A 25,330-nucleotide genomic window follows, 5' to 3' on the forward strand; every position below is an offset into this window, starting at 1 on the left:
TGTGGACAGGAAGCAGAATTCTTAGAAGTTATCTATCAGGCTTGGCTTCTCCTGCCCTTTACAGGTTATTAGCCACCCAGTGTCCTCTGTCCATCTCTGGGTCTTAGCTCTAAATCATCCCTTCCCCCATTCCATCCAACTGCCTGAGGTTTCATCTATCAACACCTGTTGGGATGTGAGCTAGAAACATTAAGTCCTCATGTCAGAACCCAAATCCAGACTGATAGTTCCCTCAGGCCACTGAAGGACCAGTGTTTGTGCAGAACCTCAGACTGGAAGATCCCTCTAGCTGTCTGTCACCTGGAGAGCTAATCAATCTTTATAATGTGCTAAGCTGCGAATCCACTCTCTTCTGAGCATGCAGGGTTTATGTGTATGTGTGCAGAGTATTTGTGTTTCTTGTTTGTTTGTTTGTTTGTTTGAGACATGGTTTCTCTGTGTTGTTTTGGTGCCTGTCCTGGATCTCGCTCTGTAGACCAGGCTGGCCTCGAACTCACAGAGATCGACCTGGCTCTGCCTCCCAAGTGCTGGGATTAAAGGCATGTGCCACCACCCCTGGCTGACTATTTGTGTTTCTTAATCTGGCAATTGCAAGAACTAGAACCCTGCTCTACTTCTCTTGGGTAGCTCCTAATATATATCCAAAAATACCTAAATCAAATGGCACTCATAAAAAAAATCTCATGGTGTCTGAATCTCTGCTAAACTTAAAGCTCTCTCTCTCTCTCTCTCTCTCTCTCTCTCTCTCTCTCTCTCTCTCTCTCTCTCTCTCCCCCTCTCCTATGTGTATGTGTGTGTGAATGCACTTGTATGCATGTGTTTGTTATGAGTTATGTGAGGTCACTCTCATATATGTGGGAACCTGTGGAGGCCAAAAGTCAACACAGGGCATCACCCTTAAAGACATACTGCACAACTGTTACAGAGTAAACTAGCTCCCACATTCCCAGAGACCCAAGACAACTCAGAACTTTCATTTTAATTGGTAATATATATGCATTTTTTAGAATACACATCAACTGGCTCTTCTTAGTACACAAATGAGAAAACGCCACTTTAAGTGTCCCACTCACATAATCTAATGACATTCCATCCTCACCTCTGTGAGTATTAGGCTAGGTCTGATTTCTTTTATAATCCAAAACATATGTGAATGGCTCAAAATTAAACATTAGAATTTTATCATTCACACATTTGTTGTGGTTTCTCTCCTTTAGTCTTAATAGCAACCTTCTAGTCAGTTACTATTGTTCCTACTGTAGAGAAGACATTGTGTAGGCATATGGAAGTTAATATTTAAATGAAGATTTGCATAGAATGTGAAACCTTATCATAGAGCTGTGCTGACCTCAGTGGTTGTGTTAACATTCTATTAACAGAAGAATGATCTTCTATATGGCAATCCAGTTCTTGAAGTTCAGTCTTAAATATGATATTACAAATTACAACCCAGTATGGATGATAGGCACAGAAAATGCAACCTTAACTTTCTAGCTATTAGGGGAGTGTGCCTTTTGGTTTATTTTATTAACCAAGTAGGATTCTGGTACCCACATCGTTCTCTATATGTCCACTTGTGATGAGTCACATACTAGTGAAGCAGTTGACTTCCCCACAGGGATTACTCACAAGAAGAAGATATTTCTTCTCCATGCTATAATGAACAGCTGCATATTTTTAATCTGTGAAAGACATAAAACAAATCTTAACTAAACATCACCCTCTTATATTTACTCATTAGTCAGGTCTGTTGATGCCTCTGGAATGTCTATTTTTTTCCTGGGGTATTCATTACTTATGTGCCCTAAGTTTCTTTTCAGTGTTTATAAAAATATCTTAAATCGTAATAGGAAGAATTAAGAACTGGTTTTCTTTTCCACTAAAGAGGTGGAATGGTGTCCTATTAGTGTAAAAACTTGTGAATGTAAAATTTAATTGGTATTTTCTTAAGAAAATATTCCAGAATAAGCAGGTTTATGTATTTTTATGTTGTGTCCTTATCTTTGTCTCACTTACCATCCTATTTTATCCCTCCTCCTCCTTTATCTCATCCTTTTTTTCTTCCATCTATCATTTTATTTTATATAATGAGATTTAAGTAAGTTAGTAAAGCAGTTATGTGAAATGGAGATTCTTGTGGGATATTCCTTTACACTGTGTGAAGATGTGTCACTGTGATTGGTTTAATAAAAAGCTGAATGTCCAATAGCTAGGCAAAAAGAGGTTAAGCAGGACTTTTGGGGACAGAGAGGACTTGGAAGAGTTGCTAGCCTGATGCAGAGGAAGCAGTACATGTGGGAGAGGTAAAGGCCATGAATCACCCACATGAAAGCACATAGATTATTAGAAATTGGTTAATTTAAGTTATAAGAGCTAGTGGGACAAGCTTAAGGTAAGACCAAGCTTTTATAATTAATAATAAGTCTCCATGTCATTACTTGAGAGCTGGCAGTAGAGAAAAACTCTACATATGGCATCCAACATTGTAGCTCGAATATTTAAACACAGGGCCTGAGAAAGCTAAGAAAAGTTCTGGACAAGGAGCTGGATGTAGTAGCTTCCTAGTTCTGCACTCTCTCAGGTAGGCTAGTACTTGGCAGTATTCAGAAGTGTGGCTACCAGCTGCTGCCTGCAGGCTGGAGCCAGCCACCAGCACCATGGGCCAGTGTCATGCTCTAAGCTGAGTCATATGGCAACTGGTATGGCAGTTTTAGATTTGTCTCACATGGTCAGAGAACACTGAAGATGTTTAGTAAAGCCATGTCCAGACACATAATGAAAGACCCTAACCCTTCAGGCTTATACCCCCCAAACCCCAGGAGAATAAGGAACTAAAAAGAAAGCTAGTTCCAAGGGCAACATGACTCAGTCATTATTCAACCACCCCTGCTACAATGTAACAATGTAAAGAGATCTCTGTTAAGAGATGTGCTCAACTGTGACTGGGATAGCTGCAAGTGTTCCAGGAAGGACTACTGTGACCTTTGTGTAAACTCCACTCCCGCCTTGATACCCCCCTTGAGGTTTTGGGAAAAATGTGCACACTGATGTAACTGTACCCCCTCTGTGATCACTCTGTGACCAGACCATGATCTTATAAAATTAGCCTCTAGACATAAATCAATCGAAACGAAATTGTATGGGAATTGTAATCTTACGGCTTTTGTGGGTTTTTCCTTTAAAAGTACCTATGTGACTGTAGTGCGATGCGACTCTTGCTCTTTGGAGCAGAGGAGCCCAACTGTACAGCCGCATTAATAAACACCTCTTGCTGTTGCATCAACTGGATCGGAGTCTGGGTTCTTGGGGCGCCCCCCCGAGAAGGTAGTACCCTGAGTCTGGGGTTTATCAATAAAACCTCTAAAAAGGTACAGTATGTTTTTAAAAAATGTGCTTTGATGCTGAAGCAAGAAAAGAAAATGGATATGGACAGTCATAACAAAAATAAAAACCACCTTCCGTTCCACTCCTTCCTCATGAGAAAGAGGTCAACTGGAGATGAATTTTAATAAATGGTGATATGTGATCTTGTCATCTACAGCCACATGTGAATAATATTATTGAAGAAGTTAAAAATATATGCAGTGTTCTGGGGTGTGTTGAAACCAAACAAGTTTCAGATGCAGTAAAGGAACTAAATCTACTTCTGAAGAGACAACTGCAGGTAAATATATTCAATTGTTACAATATAATTAAATCTGCACACAACAATCATTTAAAAAGAATAAAATGTTTTATTACTGGAAATCACATGTCTGTGTGCACATCTATGTTTATATGTGCACACACAGTATAAGTCAGTTATTGATGAGTACAGGATGCTCAATTACGTTATACCAAAGAGATTCAAATGAATTAAAAAGAAGTTTCTAAGACTCTGACACTTGGGAAATTTGTGACTTCTGTCAAAATGTCCAAGTGTGGAGCCCACTGATGTCTCAGAGGATGCACTGCAGTGTTCTAGCAGGTGTGTGTACAGGCTGATGATGGTGGTCTCAGGCATAGGTACAGAGCTGTCCGGCTGTGCAACCAGGAGGCAATAGAGTGTGTCTGTGTTTACTCACTGAATGTGAAGGAGACACTGATACTGTGAGCTCTGGGTGAATTCTCTGAGTACTATACCCTGTACCATTTACTACTTTGAAGGGTTTGGAACAATAGAGTATTATGCAAGTTTTTAAATCTGTGGAAAAAAAGGGAAATATCAAAAAAGGGAAATATCCAGTGTGAGTGCTGATCATAAACAATATTTATGGAATCCATTTACCACATGTCTGTTACTCTAGCAAACGACCAAACAGAAATGTAACAATCATGGCAATATAATAATAATAATAATAATATTAATAATAATAGTAACAAAAGCAACATGATAGTCCCCTCCAGATCATACTGAGATCCCATCTGTATTAACACATCCAGTGTATCATGTTCACTCTATACAGATTCACTGGCAATAAGGTTTAATTATAAAAGAATCATAAAGAAACCAATGAAAATGATTATGTACAACAATATAATAACATACTGTAACACACAACACAACTGTCAGCATCATTATTCTGACATTTTTGAGGCCATTAAGTCAAATATGGTAACAAGCACAAATACTCCAAAACCATGACAGCTAATTTTGCAACTTAGATGTTAGCAAGTGACTGATACGTAACCAGCAAATACTGTGTGGATGCAGGGGATAAAGGGGACATTCTGGCCCTGGGTGGTAAGGAGTTAGACAGGGAGGGCTTTCATTTACTACTCAGAATAATGTTCAACTTAAAATTTATGAATTGTTTATTTCTTCAATGTTCTACTTAATACATTCAGAATGGGTTTGGCCACAGGCTGCTTGTACCACATGACAGAGGAACTATTACAATTAACACTTGATAAATATTACTCATTTTATATAATTTTCTTCTACTTCAACCCTTTCTCATTGCAATGTCATGAATTTGGTATTAGCATGTTCATTTTATTATTCACATTGGTTGCACATGGTGTTTATGGACAGAGGACTAATACATGAATACATGAATTCTTTATCTGCATGGAGAAGAACAACGAAGATGATATTACTTTCAAATACATTAGTCTAGAAATTCTTAAAAGATTGATTTCAAATGTACCTAGTCATTTTATTGGCTATGTAAGTAATTATGCTGGCTGCTTACTGCTGCTGACACCAGAGTGACTATGCAAAGTCAGTAATTGAATGCACAGCTATGTCTTGTTTTAATCAGAAGTTGTTTTGTGATTAAACAATGGAAACAAATAACTTATTTGCATTCTGTGAACAGTGATGGTGACAATCCTAAGATGTCCCAGACACAGATCACCAAATGTGCTAGAAATAGACATCATCTAAAAACTAAAACATCTGAAAAACAGCCATGTTTAAGATAATCAATAATCCCCAAATTTAATGTTTAAGAATGATTTTTGTTCTGAGTTTTTCTTAGTGAAGACACCCATTCCTTTACTTTCCCATTTGTTGAGTCACTTTCCTGTGTCTGTGGCAGAGTGTATGACAAAAGCATAGGAAGGAAGGAAGGAAGTGTCATCTCAGGGGACCATCATCATTGCAGGGAACCATCATCATCACAGGGGACAGCCATCATCACAGGGGACTGAGGCATCGGGAGCTGGAAGTAGCTGGCATATTGCCTTTGAAGTCAGGAAGAAGAGAGCAATGAACACATGTTGCTGCTCAGCTCCCTCTCTCCATTTACATAGTTCAGAATCCCAGTCAGGGAATGGTACCATCTGAAGTAGGAGTTCTCATTTCAGTTAATGCAACCAAGATAGTCCCTGTGCTCAAAGGCTAAAATAACCTATATAATCCTTCATAGAGTTACCCATGGGCTTATCTCCTAAGTGAATCTAATCTCTTAGATTGTGTCAAGTGAATAGTTAGCACTAACTATAACACCACTAGACAGAAGCAAGTGAAATAATTATGTAGCCTCTAAGCCTTATTTTGTATAGATACTAAGATCTATAGTCTTCACATGTGACAATAAGGTGATAAATATGATGGGCCTACATTTAATTTGATTATATTGTTCTCCTCTGTGTCAGGACAAAATCAAATAATACTGTGGTCTTGAAAAGCACACCATTCATATATTCTGAAAATAAATATTTCTACAAACTTGATACTTCACTTCCACTAAATGATATCAAGTCAGAATGCCAAACCAGTGAGCATTAGCTCCCAATGAATAATTCATGTCTTTTTGGTTATCACACTTTGGAGACGTTGCAAGCATTTAGAGCTGATAACAAAACATGATCTTGTAGTGTTGCAAATGTGATCGGGATCCAAGCTGTCCTATTTCCTATCTGAATCAGATTGTGGGAAATTCATTAACCTCTCTGGTTTTCAATGGCAGAACTTCAATCAGAACCATTGTTAACACCCAGAGGTGATGAGGATAATTCCTGTGGTAGCTTTGAGTCTTCCTCCCAAGGTCGGCATGGAGGCTTTACATCTTACAAGCCCCATCCCTGACCCCATCATCTCATGGCCATTAATTAGTAGCTTTATGATGAACGTGTACCTTTGTCACAGAAGACTGGATATGGAAGTATAGACATGTGTCTTCTCTGTGGAGACTATTAGGCTGGATTTAAAATTTTGATGAATATGCACTTCACATGATATTAAATTTCTCTAAGGGATACAATGTCTGATCTCCCAAGGAGTCATTTCCTAAAACCCGTAAAAATCAACAGTAAAATTTTCTCCAGGACACCCAACTTCTCCGTAAATCTGAAGCTAAAAGAATCATTTATGGAAAAATTGGCTATTTCCTGGGAATGCCATGAGCAATTATGCTCAAGCAAAGCTTATCTTTATGCCTTACAGTCCTTGTGTGTTTATGCACTAAATGTATGACTTTTTCCTTTGCAACTGAACTCATATATAGTCACATATTTTCACGAAGGAAATGATTTGAGTGGACAGAAACAAGGAAGGTTGAGAACTGAGAGTTTTAATTTATTTAATAACAGAGAGTTCGGTCAACTCTGCCACAACCCCAAGATCCTAATTATTTTTCACAGACTTTGAAGCTCATTGTTTTCATGCTGTATGCACTGATCCTGCCTATCAATTTTCCATCCTGTCTTATTTGTGACCCGACATAGAGAGTAATACTGGCACAAAATACTAAATGCATTTTTCGTGACTTGTGCAGTAACCAATTACAATTAAAAAGTCAACAAGAACCAAGCTGTCCACCCACTATGAACCTAAGATAACAAACACAGAGGGATCCAAGTCTCTGCCAGCAACTCTCAAATTTGAGATGTTTTGCTTTTTTCTTGGTTTCATTTTCGATTTTCTTTGCAAGACACTATTTCCTGCCATGTAGGGAGGTAATTAAGTATCTAATAAATGAAAGTTTGGCAAAATGAAGAATTAAATTATAAATACACTTCTATTCTCCTGTATGCTCCCACTTAGGACTGGAAGCAATCTTTAGCCTTCAAGTTGTATTTCAGAAACTCATTTAATATATTTTTGTAAAATAATCCAGAAAACTCAAGCATAGAGTGGAAAATATGTTTTTTCCTATTGTGCTGTAGGTAGATGTCATGGTGATTTTATAATACATGTGTACATTTATGAATAAATTGAATTCTAGTCAAGCTCGGCTAACAGCTCAATAGTCTGGCCCACCTGGGCAGGATGAAGATATTACCTGGAGTTGTAGGGACTAGTGATTGATGCTACATTCTAGTGAAATGTTTACCTAACACAAGGGCTTCTGAAGTTCATAAAATGACATTTTGAACTAAAAGGTTGCATTCAAATTTAATTATATTTTGTGATAGTAGAAATATTCCTTTTCTAAAGGAACCCTCCAGAAGTTCTTTGATACAAGAAAACAGCTATTCCCTAGTTTATTTACTTAATAAGTGTGTTTTTTAATTAATTGACTTCCTTATAGGCAAACTTTAATATTTTCAATTAAAGAAAAAAATGACTTGAATGGTAATTCACTCTTGTCTCAACTACCAAAAGAGCTGAGGCAGGAGAACAGCAGGAGTCCAGGAGTATGATTCAAGCACGGTCAGTGTATCAAGATCTTATATGCAAAATAGTTATTTTTCAGTCTTCCAAAAGTTCTTCAATTAGAATAAATATTAGAAACTTGAATTTTCCTTTATGCTGAAATATAATTTTTAGTGGGCCTGTGAGTCACAATGTATAGTTTTCATGGTAATGAACTTAGAACCAGCAAGCCTCAAGCCAGCTAAGGATTTACACTCATGTAAATGCAGTCATTATGTTGTGGACATGAATATAAATGACAAAGAAAAGAATGAAAACAATAAAATTTCAGATTGTGTTTTTTATTTGTGATATTATTTAATATATGTTCTGTGTTCAACTATGAGTTAATATTCTTAAAAAGGAGAGAAATAAGACCAGGTGGAGAATCTATATGATTCTTTTCCTACTTCATCTGGACCTCTTTAGGATGATCCCCAAAGCTTGTTTGTGTCTGGATGTCTGCTAATAATAAGAGGCAGGAAGTGAACAAGGAGAATTTGAAATGTACTTCTAACAGAAGATTAGTTCCTGTCACGGGTGAGGGTCAGAGCTTAGACAAGGTCTGCAGAATTCTCTGATAATGAAAAGCTCGGCCAATTTGAGCAATCTCTCTTAAAAAAAAATCAAATAACTTACGTTACTCATTGCAATATCCAGAAGGCTTTCTTATTATACAGTATAGATTTCCAGTGTTTAATGTACAACACAGATAAATAATACTGAGAAATATTTTTATCATTTTCTCATCTCAGGGAAATTGTCGTGTGTTGGTTTTGGACTGGTTTGATGATTTTCTGAATAGTAACACATATACTTCATTTTTTTTTTAGAATTTTCATCAGAAATCAGAGACTTCAAAAAAAGGTAATGAAAATATACATTCAAACATTTGAAAAAAAAAGGAACAAAGGACATGAGTCTTAGAATTCCCTCACTTTTTTAAAAAGACTTATTTATTTATTATGTATACAGCGTTCTGCCTACATGTATGTCTGCAGGCCAGAAGAGGACACTAGATCTCATTATAGATGGTTGTGAGCCATCATGTTGTTGCTGGGGATTGAACTCAGGACCTCTGGAAGAGCAATCAGTGCTCTTATCCACTGAGCCATCTCTCCCTCGCTTTTTTATTTCAATTACCCATCTAAGTACTGTGGTAACACACATCCACATGACAAGGGGAAAAGTTGCTTACTCAGACCTTAAGATCCTTTCTACTGATGAAAGTGATAAATTCACAAGAGAGGTAAGAGGGTATTATTTAAACCTTTATTCTGTTTTTTTTTTTAATAAAATGAGGAAAGTAGAGATCCCTAACAATGAAAGGGATTTTGTTTGTTTTCTTTTCTTTTTCTTTTTTTTTTAAGACTAATAGATTGGTATCTGCGCTCTATAGTCCTGCTGGAACTCACAATGAAAATCAGTCTGGCCTTGAACTCCCAGAGATCTCTTTGCTTCTGCTTCCCAAGTGGTGAAATTTAAGGCTTGTTCTTCTAACCATCCAAGGATACTAAAAAGAAAATTATTATGAATTAGATTTTGTTGTGAGAAAAGTTGCAAGCATTGATCTCCAAAGTCATTTGAAATGTAAACTCAAGCTATGTTTGAAAGACCAGCTGGTAGACCAGGCAGAAGGACTGGATTCTGAATTAGGACTCACTGAGAATCTGGGATGATGACTTTGAAAGTTGAAGGGGACTTTCCTACTTGTGTAAAGAGTGGATGAGTGTTTACGTGTTTCAGAGCAGGGTCTACTTTCAGATCAGAAGATCTGGTTTCCAACATCAGCTCTACCACTTCTGAGCTCTGGGACCCAAGACTAAACTCTTGAATAAGCACACAATAGGATATTGTGGTTTTGAGGCTGTTATGTTTGCACAGGGAGATGATCTTTGGAAGAGGAACACCTGAGCATCTTCCAGGGACAACATAACTAACAACTGAAAACACTGAATGCACAGGCAACTGTGAGAAGTATTTAAAACAACCCACCTTCCACACAGTTAATCTTTCTAGCTGAGAGTTGCATGAGAAACACACAGTCTCAATTTTGAGACCAACAGTCGGAAAGAGTTGTTCAATGATATTAGAGTTACCTCCATGTGTCGTCATAGAAGGTGATGCAGAGGCAGAGGGATGGAGAAAACACTGGAGCTAGTGCAAAAGGGATGACCAGAAGACTTTAGGACATGGCAGGATAGAAGAGACACTGCCTGCCTCAAATATTCCTGGCACAGATTGTTATGATCGTCTGTGGAGAGCACAGGCACAGTTATCCTGATATGACGCCCACCCCTTTTCTACTGTGAGTGGTATAGTGAGATCTCTTCCCCCATACCCCTCAGGGCATTAGAACATGAGATTCCACCAAAAAATGAACAGCAATGTGCCCAAAGATTTATACTCCATAATAAATCACAACAGATTTCAATTAATATATTTGCTTTACAAATAAATTAACACTATAATTCTTTTCTCAGAGAAAAATACAGGTGTGGTAATATTATTTCACCATATTTCTCCACCAAGCCCAAGGTCTTGATTCACAAAATAATTTGATGATGTCATTGTTGTATATGTATGTGTGTGCAGGTACATGGGCACATGCACATGTGCTTAGAGGCCAGAGGTCACCATCAGGAGTCTTCCTTAATCATACCCCTCATTAATTTTTGAAGCAGGTCTCTTACTACAGTTGGGGTTTACCTGGACGACTACATAGCAAATTTCAGGAAGACATCAATTTCTGCCTCCGAGTGCAGGGATTACAGATGCAAATCACTGTGTCAAGTCTTTTGTTAATATTTCTTTTCCTTTCTTTTATATGTATGAGTGTATGCCTGCATGTATTGTTGATATGAATGGTGCCCATGGAGGCCAAAAGAGGGTAGCTGGTTTAGTTACAGACTGTAGTGAGCTGCCATGTGGGTGCTAGAACTGAACCCATGTCCTCTGTAAGAACATCTACTGTTCTTAACCACTGAGCCACCTCTCTAGTCCCCGTGCCTAGCTTTTGATGTGAGCCCTGAGGAGTTCATCTTGGGTTTTCCTGCCCTTATAGCAGGTATTTGCTCGCTGAGCCATCTCTGTAGCCTCTGATGATGCACTTGAAATGGATTCTTCATCCAGAGTTCCAGAAACACAGAGACATATTAGTAAGCAACCTCACAAAAGCAAATAATAACACAGATAATACTGCACTAACAGTAAAGAGTAGAATGTGATAAGTATCAAAATAATTCAGGTTCTCAAGAATGCAAACCTGAGAACAGATCGATAATGTTAGATATGTATTCACTGGCACACTTTCACAAGATTGGGAGTTATTGACAAGAAGTTCTTGCTTCTTGCTCCAAAGAACCAAAAGAAGAATTTGAAAAGAGGAAACAAGATGTTTCTAGAAACTTCCAAATTTCTGCCACCCATGATTCAGGAAAAATCCCTGTTGGGTGGCCTCCAGGGTTTGACAAGCCTTCTTTTAGGACTATTATAATGCTGCCTTTTGCTTCTGCTTCATTAATTCCCATGATGATTTCTCAGAGAAATTTAATTAGAGAGCCTTTTCTCTTTGCTCATCTTCCCCCAAGCTGTTGCAAAAATGGGCACCATTTAAGAAATGAGACAAATAAGCACAATTTGTCTATCATAAATTTTGTGTGCATTTATGAATAACTAAGTGAATAATAGCATGTGTTGAGCAACAACAAAGAATGCTTAATTGTGGGCAGAATTGCTGAAGGACAGGTTGTGGGAAGAAGCGCCATGCTGAAGCTGGTTTCCATCCTGAGGAGCCTACATACTCTAACACTGGAACAGTGCAGAATACTCAAGAAAAAGAGCTAGTTCTTTGTGTCCAATTCTTTTCAAAACAACTAGAAGCCAAGAAGCAACTTGTGTTTCAGAAGTGACTTTGGAGGAAGTTGCGTGTGTTTCTCTAAGTGACATAACTCAAAGTGTGCTTGAATCCTGTCACAGCAGACACTAAGAAGAGTCCAAGGATGTGCTGCTCTGTCCCCTCAACAATTCCTTTGCTACTTTAGGAAAATTATTAGCTGATTAATCATTTTTCTTCTTCTATCACTGCCCTTGTTTCATTTAAGTGATTAGGACAAATATCTTAACAAAATGCAACTTAGAAACAAAAGGGTTTATTTGACTTTCAAATTGAAGTTACAGTTCATTATTTAGAGAAAGTCAAAGCAGAAATTTAAAGTATCACATCCACAGTCAAGAGTAGAGAGGGAAAAACTCGTGGATTCTTGCTTGTTTGCTTGCTTTTATCTAGCTTTCTTCCATCTTATATAGTTCCAGACAGCCAGCCTAGGGAATGGAGCCTACCACAAAGGGCTGGTTCTCCCTGCATCAGGTAACAAGCCTCAGGCCAATCCAACATAGAAAATCCCTCCCTGGGACTCTCTCCTCAGATGACTGTAGATGGTATCAAGTTGACAGTTAAAACGGATGCTCGCAGTGACAACTCTTTTATATCATCACAAGACAGGTGACGAGTGTTCAGCCCAACGGTAAACAAATCTTTTAGATATAATTTGTTTGAAGTAATAAGCCATTTAGAAAATATGGTCCTTTTCTTAAAGTTAACTTAAAAAAAATGTATAAACCAGAAGATAATTGATTGCAAATTTCAATCGATTGGCATGTCAAGTTAATCATAAAAAGAGCCTCCAATTTGTAACTAACAGGTTATATTTTCAAAATCTGTATTGCTAAAGATATAGAAGTAGACAAATGATCTACCAGCAGCCATGCCAGGCTGCCTCCAGAGGCCCAGATGGCTAATTGGCTTCAGTTAGTAAGGGTCGTTTTAATTAAATTTTATTTAAATTTCATTATAAGATATTTCAAAGCTATAATTGATGGCTTATGAGAAATATGACCCTTCACAGACATCCCATCTCTATCCTTTATTCCCCTAGGCTTCATAGAGCAAGTGACAGCTGAACTATCAAGGTCCATCTCTCAGCTAATCGAAGTGTACTGCGGTAGCTTTTGTACAGATTTCCAGCCTGTGCACACACCTGGAGGTGCCTCCTGCATCCATGCTGGGCTCGATTCCCACCTGAGCTTCACAGTGTGTACCCTGCACAGTGTTCCAGAGACCTGGGCACACAGGTGAGAGGCAGAGAATCTACACAATTCCCTCTTGAGTATAATTAGCTTTGTTCTCGCTTGAAGAAGCAAATATGTCATAAAAGGTTGGAAAATCAATTGATGCAGATTTATTTTTCATCCTATGATCACTTAATAAAAGTTAAATTCCAGGTGGGTATTCATCCTCCCTTCACCATATTAAAGTAATGGCTACAGTAAGTGCCTTGTTATGAGATAGACAGTGTTCACTCTGTTTAGTGGATTCTCTAAAATTTTATTTTTCATTATTTAGTCTAAGTGATTAATAATAATTAATAGGATATAAGAGGAGAGAAAGTGCATGCACAGGCACTAAGAGTATGTATTTTATAGATAAGCATAGCCAAGTTCTCTGGTCTCTATAAGGTTGTGAGTGGTACAGACATTTTGTCAAATTAGTATCTTAACAAAGTAAGGATTACCAATGGATTATTTGATTTTCACAATTATTCTGGGAATACCACTGGGTTTAAAGTTAACTATATTTATGTAATATTTTCTAAAATAGCATACTTATAGTAACATTGTATAATTGAAATTCTTTGTCGATTGAATATAGAGGAGGACATTGATTAACTTTATTAAAATTAATTAAATCGATTGTTAATGAACATACTGTACCTATAGCATTTGACACCAGAAAGAAAAGCTAAAACAACTAAAATAATTAAAATAAATAATTTTAGGATTCATGTATTTTTATTAATTCTTTGAAAATTCCATACATTGTAATGATCATGTTCACTCCTGCTTCTACAACTCTTCCCATACCCACTCCCTTCTGTTCCCATCCAATTTCATGTTTTCATTTCTTTTTATAAATCTGGTGCAGTCTGGCTGCTCACATACTGACGGGTATTGGCCATCCGCTGGAGGATGGTTGACCTATAAGGGGCCTCATCTTCAAAGAAAATCAACTCCCCTTCTCCCAGAAGCTTTCAGTTACCAACAATGGCTAGAGAAGAGCTGGGGCTCCATGCACATCTCCCCTCTATTAGCTGGAATTTTGTCTGACTTGAGCTTTTGCAAGTCTTGTGAGTGCTGTCACAGCGCTTTGAGTTCATATGTGCATCTACCCGGTTTTATCCAGAAAAGCTCCTTGTCATTGTCTGTCACCTCTTGACTCTTACAGTCTTTCTTCCTCTTTTTCCTGGAAGATCCTTGAGCCTTGGGAGGAAGGGGCATGTGTGCGTGCGTGTGTGCATGTTTGTGTGTATAAAATAAAATGCATACATACTTATATAATTAATATAAAAATAAAGTGTATCTCTATATATAGAAAGCTATTTATATACACATCTCTTCAGTAAAATGTGAAAGATGTATGTGATCTGAAAGGAAAAGAGAATTCATACATTTCTTTAGTATCGACCTAATGTAACCATCATGCATTTCCTGTCTTGATTTTTTGATGAATTTTAAAAGAATGCTATGTGATTGGATGTGACTCTAATAGATAATTTTCTAGTTATAATTAAATATACCTTACTTTTAATTCATATGGAAATTCTCTGAAACTTGATAAATATAACTAAAACTATATATATACTGCATACATACATAATATGTATTTGTGTATCTATTGATATGTAAATGTACATGTAGCATTGCAATCTATACATTAATACATCTATGCTGTGGGATGTATGGCAAATGTGTTGCTAATTAATCAATAAAACACTGATTGTCCGTTGGCTAGGCAGGAAGTATAGGTGGGGCAAGGAGGAGAATAAAGCTGGGAAGTGGAAGGCTGAGTCAGAGAGACACTGCCAGCCGCCACGATGACAAACAGCATGAGAAGATGCCGGTAAGCCACGAGCCATGTGGCAAGGTATAGATTAAAGGAAATGGATTAATTTAAGCTATAAGAACAGTTAGCAAGAAGCCTGCCACGGCCATACAGTTTGAAAGCAACATAAGTCTCTGTGTTTACTTGGTCGGGTCTGAGAGGCTGTGGGACTGGCAGGTGAAAGAGATTTGCCCTGACTGTGGGCCAGGCAGGAAAACTCCAGCTACACATCTATGTATATGAGTGAAGGTTTACTATAGATTTGATCATAGTATGTGTTTGTATAAATACAATTTATTTAACTTTCCTTCATTTTTCTCTGCAAATCACTTGTATGCAGTCTCAATTGTTTCAGCATATTTTAACATATATAACATTGTTACATGAAGACAGTTATGCATGCATGGACATATTATTATAGACACAAAATAATGCTTTTCTACAAAAGAACTGTTATAATAAGTGAGAACTCTAGTATATTAAACAAAACTGTGCATTTTATTCACTAGAGGAACAAATTAAGACTAGAGTTTGGAGGCTCTCCCCAGAAAAAGACCCAACACTTTTCTCTCTTAAGGAATTCGGGGCCAGCCAGCCTTCTAATAAAATGCTGACAAACTGAATATTTGTACGTTTCCCTGATGACCTATTATTGACTTTTACTTGTCAAATTTCTCCCAGATTTAGCAATGTAATACAAAAGACTAAGATCTCACACTCTGAGGGTCAGAAATGTAGGGGGTGACTTAGCTGAATAGTTCTGGGTGGATCTAGAAGAGTCCCATTCATATTTGTAACCAACCTGTCATAATATAGAATAAAAGTTTTCTTTTAAGCTCATCATTGCTACATATTGAAGATGCCTGTGTCTCAATAATGACATAACTTCATCTGCTTACACATGCATATATTGCATAATAATTATCTTCATAATTGCAAATTATTAATTTTCAACAATTGCTTTTTACAATATCTATACAGTAATCCATATAAGTAATTCTTAATGTATAATATGTATTCAATAAAGATTTACTGGAAGTGCCTACATAAACTTCTTTGAATAGAATTGTAAGCCATGTGGTGAGAGTGGGGTGTTGAAGTCTCCCATTATTAATGTGTGGTGTTTGGTGTGTAATTTAAGCTTTAGTAATGTTTCTTTTACATATGTGGTTGCCCTTGTATTTGGGGCATAAATGTTCAGAATTGAAACTTCATCTTGGTGGATCTTTCCTGTGAAGGCTGGGGGATGGGAGGAGGGAGGATGGGAATCTGTGGTTGGTATGTAAAATGAGTAGAAAATCTCTTAATAAAAAGATTAATGAAACAATTAAAAAGAATTGTAAATAATTTGATTAATGAAATAGTTATACGGGTCAGGAGAGCCGAGGTCAGGAATAAGCTGAGCTAGAAAATGAACAAGTGTTGATTGTAGAAGAACGGTGACACCTGAGACTCTGGAAGCAAAAAAGATCCTGTAGTAAGTATTAGAGCCTGAGATCCAGGAACAGTTCCAGTGAAAAGCAGTCCAGAATAATTAGAGCCAGTAGGAGAATGGTTGACCAGAAAGTATCAAGAGCCATTGCTAGTAATAAGAGAAATACAGATCCACAATATAGGTTGGGATTACATTAAGAAGTCCAAGAATATTATTTTAATAATATTCTGTTAATTCCTTGAGATTTAATACAATGTATTTTGATCATATTCACTTTATCTCACAATCATTCTAAAACCACCCCTACTTGCCTAATCACAACTTTTGCTCTCTTTTTTCTCCATCTCATCTCTTTCTTTGTGTGTGTGTCTCTCTGTCTCTCTCTATGTCTGTCTCTGTCTCTCTGTCTCTCTGTCTCTCTGTCTCTCTGTCTCTCTCTCTCTCTCTCTCTCTCTCTCTCTCTCTCTCTGTGTGTGTGTGTGTGTGTGTGTGTGTGTGTGTGTGTGTTTATATAGTTTTTTGAGAAGGTCTCATTATGTAGACCAGGCTGGTCTTGAACTTGCAAAGATCCACTTGCCTCTGCCTCCAGAGTGCTGGGATTAAAGGTGTATGAGATTTGTATTACCCAAATACTCTTGGATATGGGCACTGCTCTGGAAACATGGCCCATGTACTAGGGGCCACACACTTAAAGAAAAATGACTCTTCCTCTTCTAAAAGCTATCAAATGTTAATAGTCCCTGAGCTAGGTAAAGGGCAAAAAATATTTTTAATCTCTTCAGTCATTCACAAGATACAATGCTTACCTTGCTATGGTAATTAGAATGCCAGTGCAATTATGCACAAATGCATTATGTGCATAATAATGTATATTATATAATACATTATATTCATGCGTAAATATTTTGACATTTGTAATTATGAAGACTCCAAACACATTAGCAAGCTGAAATTGCTTCTTAGTGAGAGGATTCTCTCCTTATGAGGCACATCAGAGAGATTCGTAGAGGCTCCTTGTCATGTAACCTTTGCCATCAAAAGGTATGTGAGAAGACTGTCTTTCATGAATGTCACTAAAATTTCATTTATAATCTCAAATTTTCATATCACCATGCCAAGCAATATGAATACTGTGAGCACACTAAGAAAATGGATTCTAAATTTAAAAACCATATATATATGAAATGTGTGATATCATTGTACTCTCACATGAAGTAAATGATCATTGAATTAAATGGGAAAGAATATAGAATGATATACTAATATGCCAATACAAGTAACAAAGTATATAAATATACTACATACCACAGGACATAATTTGGGAATACAAATTATTGTCAAGTATACATAGAGCCTTCAAGTGGCCAAAATATAAATAACAAGTCTAAAGAAAGTTGAGACAACCTTCATAATATAGCTCTCACTCTTTTCTCTACAGTGTGATTAAGTAAAAAATCAACAGTGTGTGTGTGTGTGTGTGTGTGTGTGTGTGTAAATTTGAGTGTAGTTGGAAGTTTTCCTGTGTCCCACTTGGTCCCAAGTAAACACACAGAGGCTTATATTAATTACAAACGATGACCTATGGCTCAGACTCCTTGCTAGCTAGCTCTTTCATCTTAAATTAACCCATTTCTATTAATCAATATGTTGCCATGTAGCCATGGCATTACCAGTCTGCTGGCATCTGATTGCTCCTTGGGCAGCAAGCTGGTATCTTCTGACTCCACCCTTCTTCATCTCAGTCTTCAGTTTGAACATACCCTCTAACCTCATTCTGCCTCACCATTGGCTAAGCAGCTTTATTTATCAACCAATGAAAACAACACATATTTGTGGTTGATATATTGTGCATCCCAATAAACTTCTCTGGGGGTCAGAGAAAAGATCAGCCATAATATTAAACATAGAGGTTAGGCAGTGGTAGCACACAACTTTAATCCTAGCATTCCAGAGGCAGAGATCCTCTGGATCTCTGTGAGTTCAAAGCCACACTGGAAATAGCCAGGCATGGTAACAAGAGCCTTTAATCCCAAGAAGTAAGCCCTTAACCCCAGTAAATGATGGCAGAAAGCAGAAAAGTATATAAGGCATGAGGACCAGGAACTAGAATCTGTTAAGCTTTTAGGCTTTTGAGCAGCAGTTCAGCTGAGATCCATTCGGATGAGGACTCAGAGGCATCCAGTCTGAGGAAATAGGATCAGGTGAGGAACTGGCAAGGTGAGGTAGCTGTGGTTTGTTCTGCTTCTCTGATCTTCCAGCATTCACCCCAATACCTAGCTCCAGGTTTGATTTTATTAATAAGACCTGTTAAGATTCCTGCTACATCTGGCACCCAACGTGGGGCTCAAACCCACAACCCTGTGATTAAGAGTATTATGCTCTACTGACAATGTTCGTGGTACGAATTCATGAAAAAGCTGCTTGCCTGTGGCCTTTCAGGCCCCTGCTCAGACACAAGCTACACATTGCCAGTTGTGGTGGCACACTGGTTGGATTTACTGAAGGAGGCAGAGGCAGGAGGATCCTGAGTTTGAGGCCGGCCTAGGAGACTAAAGAGAAGCTTCTACCAAGGCCCAGCCACAAAAGGTGGCAGTGGGACCATGGAGGCAGTGGCTGCTGCTCTGAGTTGCTGGCTGCTTCTCATCGTGTTGGTGACTGCAGTGATGCTGCTACCTGGGACGAAGAGTTTACTGCTGCTTGTTCAGAGAAGAATTGCCAGGACCATCATGTTACAAGAAAGCATCAGCAAAGGTCAGTTTGGAAAAGTTTGGCAAGACAAATGGTGGGGAGAAATTGCTGTGAAGATATTCTCTTCTAGGGAAGAACATTCATGGTTCCAAGAGACAGACATTTATCAGACTGTCATTGCTCCAAACCACAGAGGAGGCACAAAAAAAAATTCTGGAGGGAACCTGGGCCATACCTAACAGCAACTTTGAAATCTTCAAAAGGATGATGGGACCCCACAATGATGATTCCACAAGGACTATGGCAATGTGTAGTTGATTAACATCACAGAAAGATCGACTTTGGACTACAAACTATTCAGGACAATTTCAAGATGGCTAACTGAGATGATCCAGCCTAACAGACTACTTGAACAAGGACTTGAAACAAGCCCTGCACTTTCTCATTATGCAGTGACTGGACAAATGATACAAGATGACAATTAACCCAAAAAAATTCTTTTCAGGATCCCCTAAAGATGTCTTCACCTCCAGAAAGCAGCAGGAAGTAATTCTAAGAAAATGATACCCACATTCCCAAGAGGTGGGATGGGAAGTTTTTGGTTGTTTAATGAGTCATGGATATTGTCATTGTTTATGATGGTTGGTTACAAGTTGTTAATTGTTAATGGTCAGGAAAAAAGGCTGAACAAGGAGATTAGATTCAGAGTTTTGGTTAAAAAAAAAGAATATAGATATGAGGTAGATCATTGAATCTACTCTGAGAAAAAAGATAAATAAATAATAGGATAAATGGATAGATCATTGAATCTACTCTAAAAAGGAAAAGGGGAAGATATAAAAAATGACAAAAGGTAGATTATTGAATCTATCATAAAAAAAGAGAGAATATGGATATAATAAGATAAAAGGTCAATTATTGAATTTACTTTAAAAAAAGAACTATTTGTTTTAAATAGGATAAGTAATGAAATTTTTGTCTGAGTTTATCAAATGTTACTGGACTGGATATTGTTAATATATATAATGGAGTTTTTCTTTATCTGAATCTGTCAAATCATAATGGACTAGATATGGTTAATATAATTCTTAACTGTATATATTGTATATACTTATTGTATATAGTTTTTCCTGTATTAGTTATAAGCTTTTTTAATTTTAGACAAAAAAGGGGAAATGTGGTCAATATAATGTGCACCCCAATAAACTTATCTGGGGGTCAGAGAAAAGAACAGCCATAACATTAAACATAGAGGTTAGGCAATGGTAGCAAACACCTTTAATCTTAGCATTCCAGAGGCAGAGATCCTCTGGATCTCTGTGAGTTCAAAGCCACACTGGAAACAGCCAGGCATGGTAACAAGAGCCTTTAATCCCAAGAAGTGAGCCTTTAACCCCAGGAAGTTTTGGCAGAAAGCAGAAAAGTATATAAGGCATGAGGACCAGGAACTAGAATCTGTTAAGCTTTTAGGCTTTTGAGCAGCAGTTCAGCTGAGATCCATTCGGATGAGGACTCAGAGGCATCCAGTCTGAGGAAATAAGATCAGCTGAGAATTGGCAAGGTGAGGTAGCTGTGGTTTGTTCTGCTTCTCTGATCTTCCAGCATTCACCCCAAACCTAGCTCCAGGTTTGATTTTATTAATAAGACCTGTTAAGATTCCTGCTACACATATTCACGGTGTACAGAAAGTTATCCCACAGCATTTGAGTAGTTTTTAAAGTTCATGAATTAAGGAATTTCTACCTCCAGGAAGAATCTGAGGGTTCAGAAGATTTCCCATTCAATTACTGCTGTGTTTGGAAGAAAAAGAAGTCAATTTGGGCTAATTCAAGCCCATGTCTTTCAGATTCACTGTGGAATTATTCTAGACCTTTAAACAAGAACCAACCCTAACACTGCTCAAGCTAATCCACAAAATATAAATGAAAGGAATTCTTCCAAATTAATTTCACAAAGTCCAACCACTAAAACTAGAGTAGACAGAAAAAACAGTAGAGACCAGGGTAGGAAATGATGAAATAGAAACTAAAAAAAAAATATAGAGAATTAATTAAACTATGAGTCGGTTCTTGGAAAAGGGTAACAATATTGGCAAACCCCTAGCCAAACTATGAGATAATTAATTGTGGTTGATATACTGTGCACCCCAATAAACTTATCTGGGGGTCATAGAACAGAACAGCCACTATATTAAACATGGAGGTTAGGCAGTGGTAGCATAATACACCTTTAATCCTAGCATTCCAGAGGCAGAGATCCTCTGGATCTCTGTGAGTTCAAAGCCACACTGGAAACAGAGCCAGATAGTGGTGGCACACACCTTTAATCCCAGTACTGGGAAGCACACACACCTTTAATCCCAGAACTTGTGATCTCATGTCTTGTTTGGGAAAGACACACGTCTTTAATCCCCAGGAAGTGATGACAGGAAACAGAAACGTATATAAGGCATGAGGACCAGGAACTTTAGGCTTTTTAAGCTTATAGTCTTTTAGCAGTAGTTCAGCTGAGATCCATTCAGATGAGGACTCAGAGGCTTCCAGCTTGAGGAAACAGAATCAGCTGAGAAGTTGACGAGGTGAGGCTAGTTGTGGCTTGTTCTCCCTCTCCAGTCTTTCAGAATTCACCGCAGCACCTGGCTCATGAGTTTTTTTATTTAATAAAACCATTTAGAAATTCATGTTACAATTATTCAATTAATTAATTGGAGACTATAAAGGTCTTCTTTGAGTAAACTCAGGAGGGAATACTTTGAAAATTTACATCCAAACACTGGAACACTTGACACAAACAGACACATTTTCTATATACCTATTACCTGCCAAAACTAAAATGAGAGTATATAAGAAATTTAAAAAGGCCTATGACAAGCAATGAGATTAAATCAGTAATAAAAAGTCTCCTCATAAATTAAAGCCTGAAACTATACAGATTCACTGATGAAGTCAACCAAATACTGAAGAGAAACGTAATTCCAACCCTTCTCCAATTCTTCCACAAAATAGAAAGGGAAGGAAATCCTCTAAAGTCAGGATTACCCAGGTAACAGTGTGATATAAACACACAACAAAAAATTAGAACTCCATGTCAAGTTTCCTCATAAACACAGATGCAAAATTTCTAAATGAAATACTGTCAAACAGAATTCAAGATCACTTTGATGGATCAAGGTCAAAACTTAATAAAAGCTAAAATAAAGAGACTTAAGGACAGAAATCACCTGACCATCTTGATATCTTTACTTGTAAATGATATGCATCATGGTTTTATACATAAAATATTTTATGGGATCAACCAGAAAACATTTAAATCTGATAAACTATCAGGAAAGTTATGGATTATAAAGTTAAAATACAAAAATCAGAAACTTTCATACATAGCAGTGATGAATTGGCTGAGAAAAAATTAGGGAAAATATCCTATTCAAAGAAGCTTCAAAAAAGTAACTAGAAATAAAACTGATAAATGATGTGGGACCTTTAAGATATTAATGTAAAAAATGAAGAAGACTCTAGAAAGAAATTCTGTTTCTAGATTTTAAAAATAAATAATGTGAACATGAACAATAACAAAAGTAATCCACAGTTCAGTGCAATTTTCTTCAAAATTCTAATGACATTCTTCACAGAACTAGAAAGAAATGCCCTAAATTTCACATGAAACACAAAGGAAAGCCATAGGAGTACTAAGCAGAAAGAACAGTCCCAGTGGTTTCACAACACAAGAGCTCAAAGTATACAACTAGGTCATAGTGACAAAGAGAGCATGGCTCTGGCACAAAGGAGGTATGGAACTGTTATGGAACAATCTTTTTGTACACCATGAAGATGTGTCTCTGCTAAAGCACCTTATGATTGGTTTAATAAGGAGCTAAACAGCCAATAACTAGGCAGGTTAAGATAGGTGGGACTTCCGGGGAGAAAAAAGATATCTAATCTTAGCATTTTTTGAAAAATGATGTTTGGGGTCATAACCAGAGAAATAAGGCAAGAGAAAAAATAAAACAGAGTCCAATTAGGAAAATAAGCCAAATTATCTATTTGCCGACAATATGAGTTTGTGCTTAAAAGACCCTAAGGAAAGCAATGGAAACTCAGATCTAATCACAAACAACAAAGAAGAATGGGAACTCAGCTCTGAAAACAAGAAGCTTTACTAAATGACACTACCAAGCTCATTAAGATAGAAATAGTAGGAGAAAAAAAAACTTTCCACTTCCTGAAGCAACGTAAGCAAATGTGTGAAAGAGTTCTCTAGAGAAAATCATACATGCTGAGGAAAGATACTGAACAGCACCCTAGAACACAAAAAAAGTTCTCCTAACTCAGTCTGGCTAGATTAGTGTTGAAGAAAATTGGCCATATTTCCAAAAGCTCTCTATAGATTCAATGAAATCCCCATCCAAATCTCAATGTCATTCTTCACAATAATATATTTTTTAAAAAATCTTGAAATGCATATGAGAACAGAAAAACAAAATGCACAAAGACAGTTGAATGTCTTCAGCTTTCACATCAAGGAAATGCAGATCAAAGCTATATTGGGATTCTGTCTCACCCCAGTCAGAACTACCACCAAGGAGAAAAAAAACTCCACAATCACTAGAGGGATGTGGTGAAATAAGACGCTTTGTACACTGCTGGTGGGAATGTGGATTAGCATAGACAGGTTGGAACTCACTATTGAGAACCCTCATATATGCACAAGTGGACTACTATTGACCTCTACTATTCCTCAACGAACCTACTATGTGAACACACACACCGTGTGGAAGGAATTCTACACCACAGCCAAGTTATGCCATCAGCTAGTCAACTACATAAACATCATAAAATATTCTATTTAAACACAATAGAGTATTAGTGCCCCAAAGATAAGAATGAAACCATGTCATTTGAAGGGAAAGGGACAAAGTCAGAAATCAGATTAAGCGAAACAGTCCAGACAAATATAGTATGTTTGGTATCATATGTAGTATCTGGCAGGAAAACTGGGGGATGGGACATAAAAGTAAAAGAGTGATTATTTTGAGACCAAAGGAAAGAAGAGACGGAAGAAGGGCAGCAGGCTATGAAATGTAGCTAAAGTACACGATATGCCTGCATGAACACAGCACAAAGAAACCATTGCTTTGTACAATAAATGTGTGCTTATAAAAATAATTACGTTTTCAAAAAGCAGATTTTTATGGTGCTTGGTGCATATAGTCCAGGCTTGAGCAGCCGAGACAAGAAGACCACATCGAGCTTCATGCTAGCCTGGACTACGTAGTGAATGCCAGGCTACCCTGGATTACAGAAGAGTGAGGGTGTCTCAAAAACAAAACAAAACAAAACAAAATACAAGGACAACAAACGCCACGCAAAACAAGACTGTTGCCTTTATTCTGTGTTTTCGGCTGCCCCTAGTTTTGTACCTTCTCTTATCAGCATTTCACAAGAGTGAAAACAATCCTTGTGTCTCTGTTCCATTAGACGTAAATTACAGCCTTTTCTATCCCTCTTGAGGGGATATCTATCCGGGTGTTGTGAGCCCCCCTGCTCCTCCACCCCCACTGGCACCTCCAACAGATGAGGAGGCAGATGAGGAGGGGCTGGAGCTGAATCTTGTGAATTTCCATGGCGGCTTTGATGTAACTGCTCTTGCAATCTAGGTATAGAACCTTCACAATAGATTTCCAGATTTTCCAGAGAAAACTGGTCAGTGTTGTTGAACTAGTGTCTCCATAGGCACGGAAGAGCCATGGGGCTGCCTATTCTGCAGCCTTTCTCACATATTCAACATAAATTTTTATAGTGATTTTTAAAGCATACTTTATTACACAAGTAACTGTATTTTTATGGTTTGACTTTGACAATAACAATAATTGACCCTTTTAGGAAACTATCTCCTTCCATGTGTTGTGCTTATTGGATCAATGTTTCTTTTCAGCTACAAAGCATTTTCGTTTTCCTGCTGGCTCACATATGCTGGGAAGAAGCTGTGCCAAGTGAAAAGCTGCAGATCCATGCCAGTCACAAAATCATTCTTTCTTTTGGTCAACTGGAATGAAATGTAAGTTTAATCTTTATTCTGGCTGTGCTGGCTAGCTAAGAAAAGTCGGCCCTTATTGCATTTTAAACAGACCATGTTGTGTGTGTGTGTGTGAGACAGAGAGACAGAGAAACAGACAGACAGACAGACACACAAAGAGAGAGACACACAC

General features: G+C 37.6%; 1 protein-coding gene across 1 annotated transcript in view; it reads left to right on the forward strand.

The window, feature by feature from the left end:
- The window catches only part of Pik3c2g (phosphatidylinositol-4-phosphate 3-kinase catalytic subunit type 2 gamma), a 323,855-nt gene that overhangs the window by 52,152 nt on the left and 246,373 nt on the right, over positions 1–25,330 (forward strand). Inside the window, exons 9-12 of the mRNA XM_059256988.1 lie at positions 3,542–3,664; positions 8,896–8,929; positions 13,000–13,195; positions 25,057–25,179. Of these exons, the coding sequence (XP_059112971.1) occupies positions 3,542–3,664; positions 8,896–8,929; positions 13,000–13,195; positions 25,057–25,179 (476 nt within the window). The remainder of the gene's footprint in view (positions 1–3,541; positions 3,665–8,895; positions 8,930–12,999; positions 13,196–25,056; positions 25,180–25,330) is intronic.

The sequence above is a fragment of the Peromyscus eremicus genome, chromosome 3, assembly GCF_949786415.1.
Source record: "Peromyscus eremicus chromosome 3, PerEre_H2_v1, whole genome shotgun sequence".
In the NCBI taxonomy this organism is placed as follows: Eukaryota; Metazoa; Chordata; class Mammalia; order Rodentia; family Cricetidae; genus Peromyscus; species Peromyscus eremicus.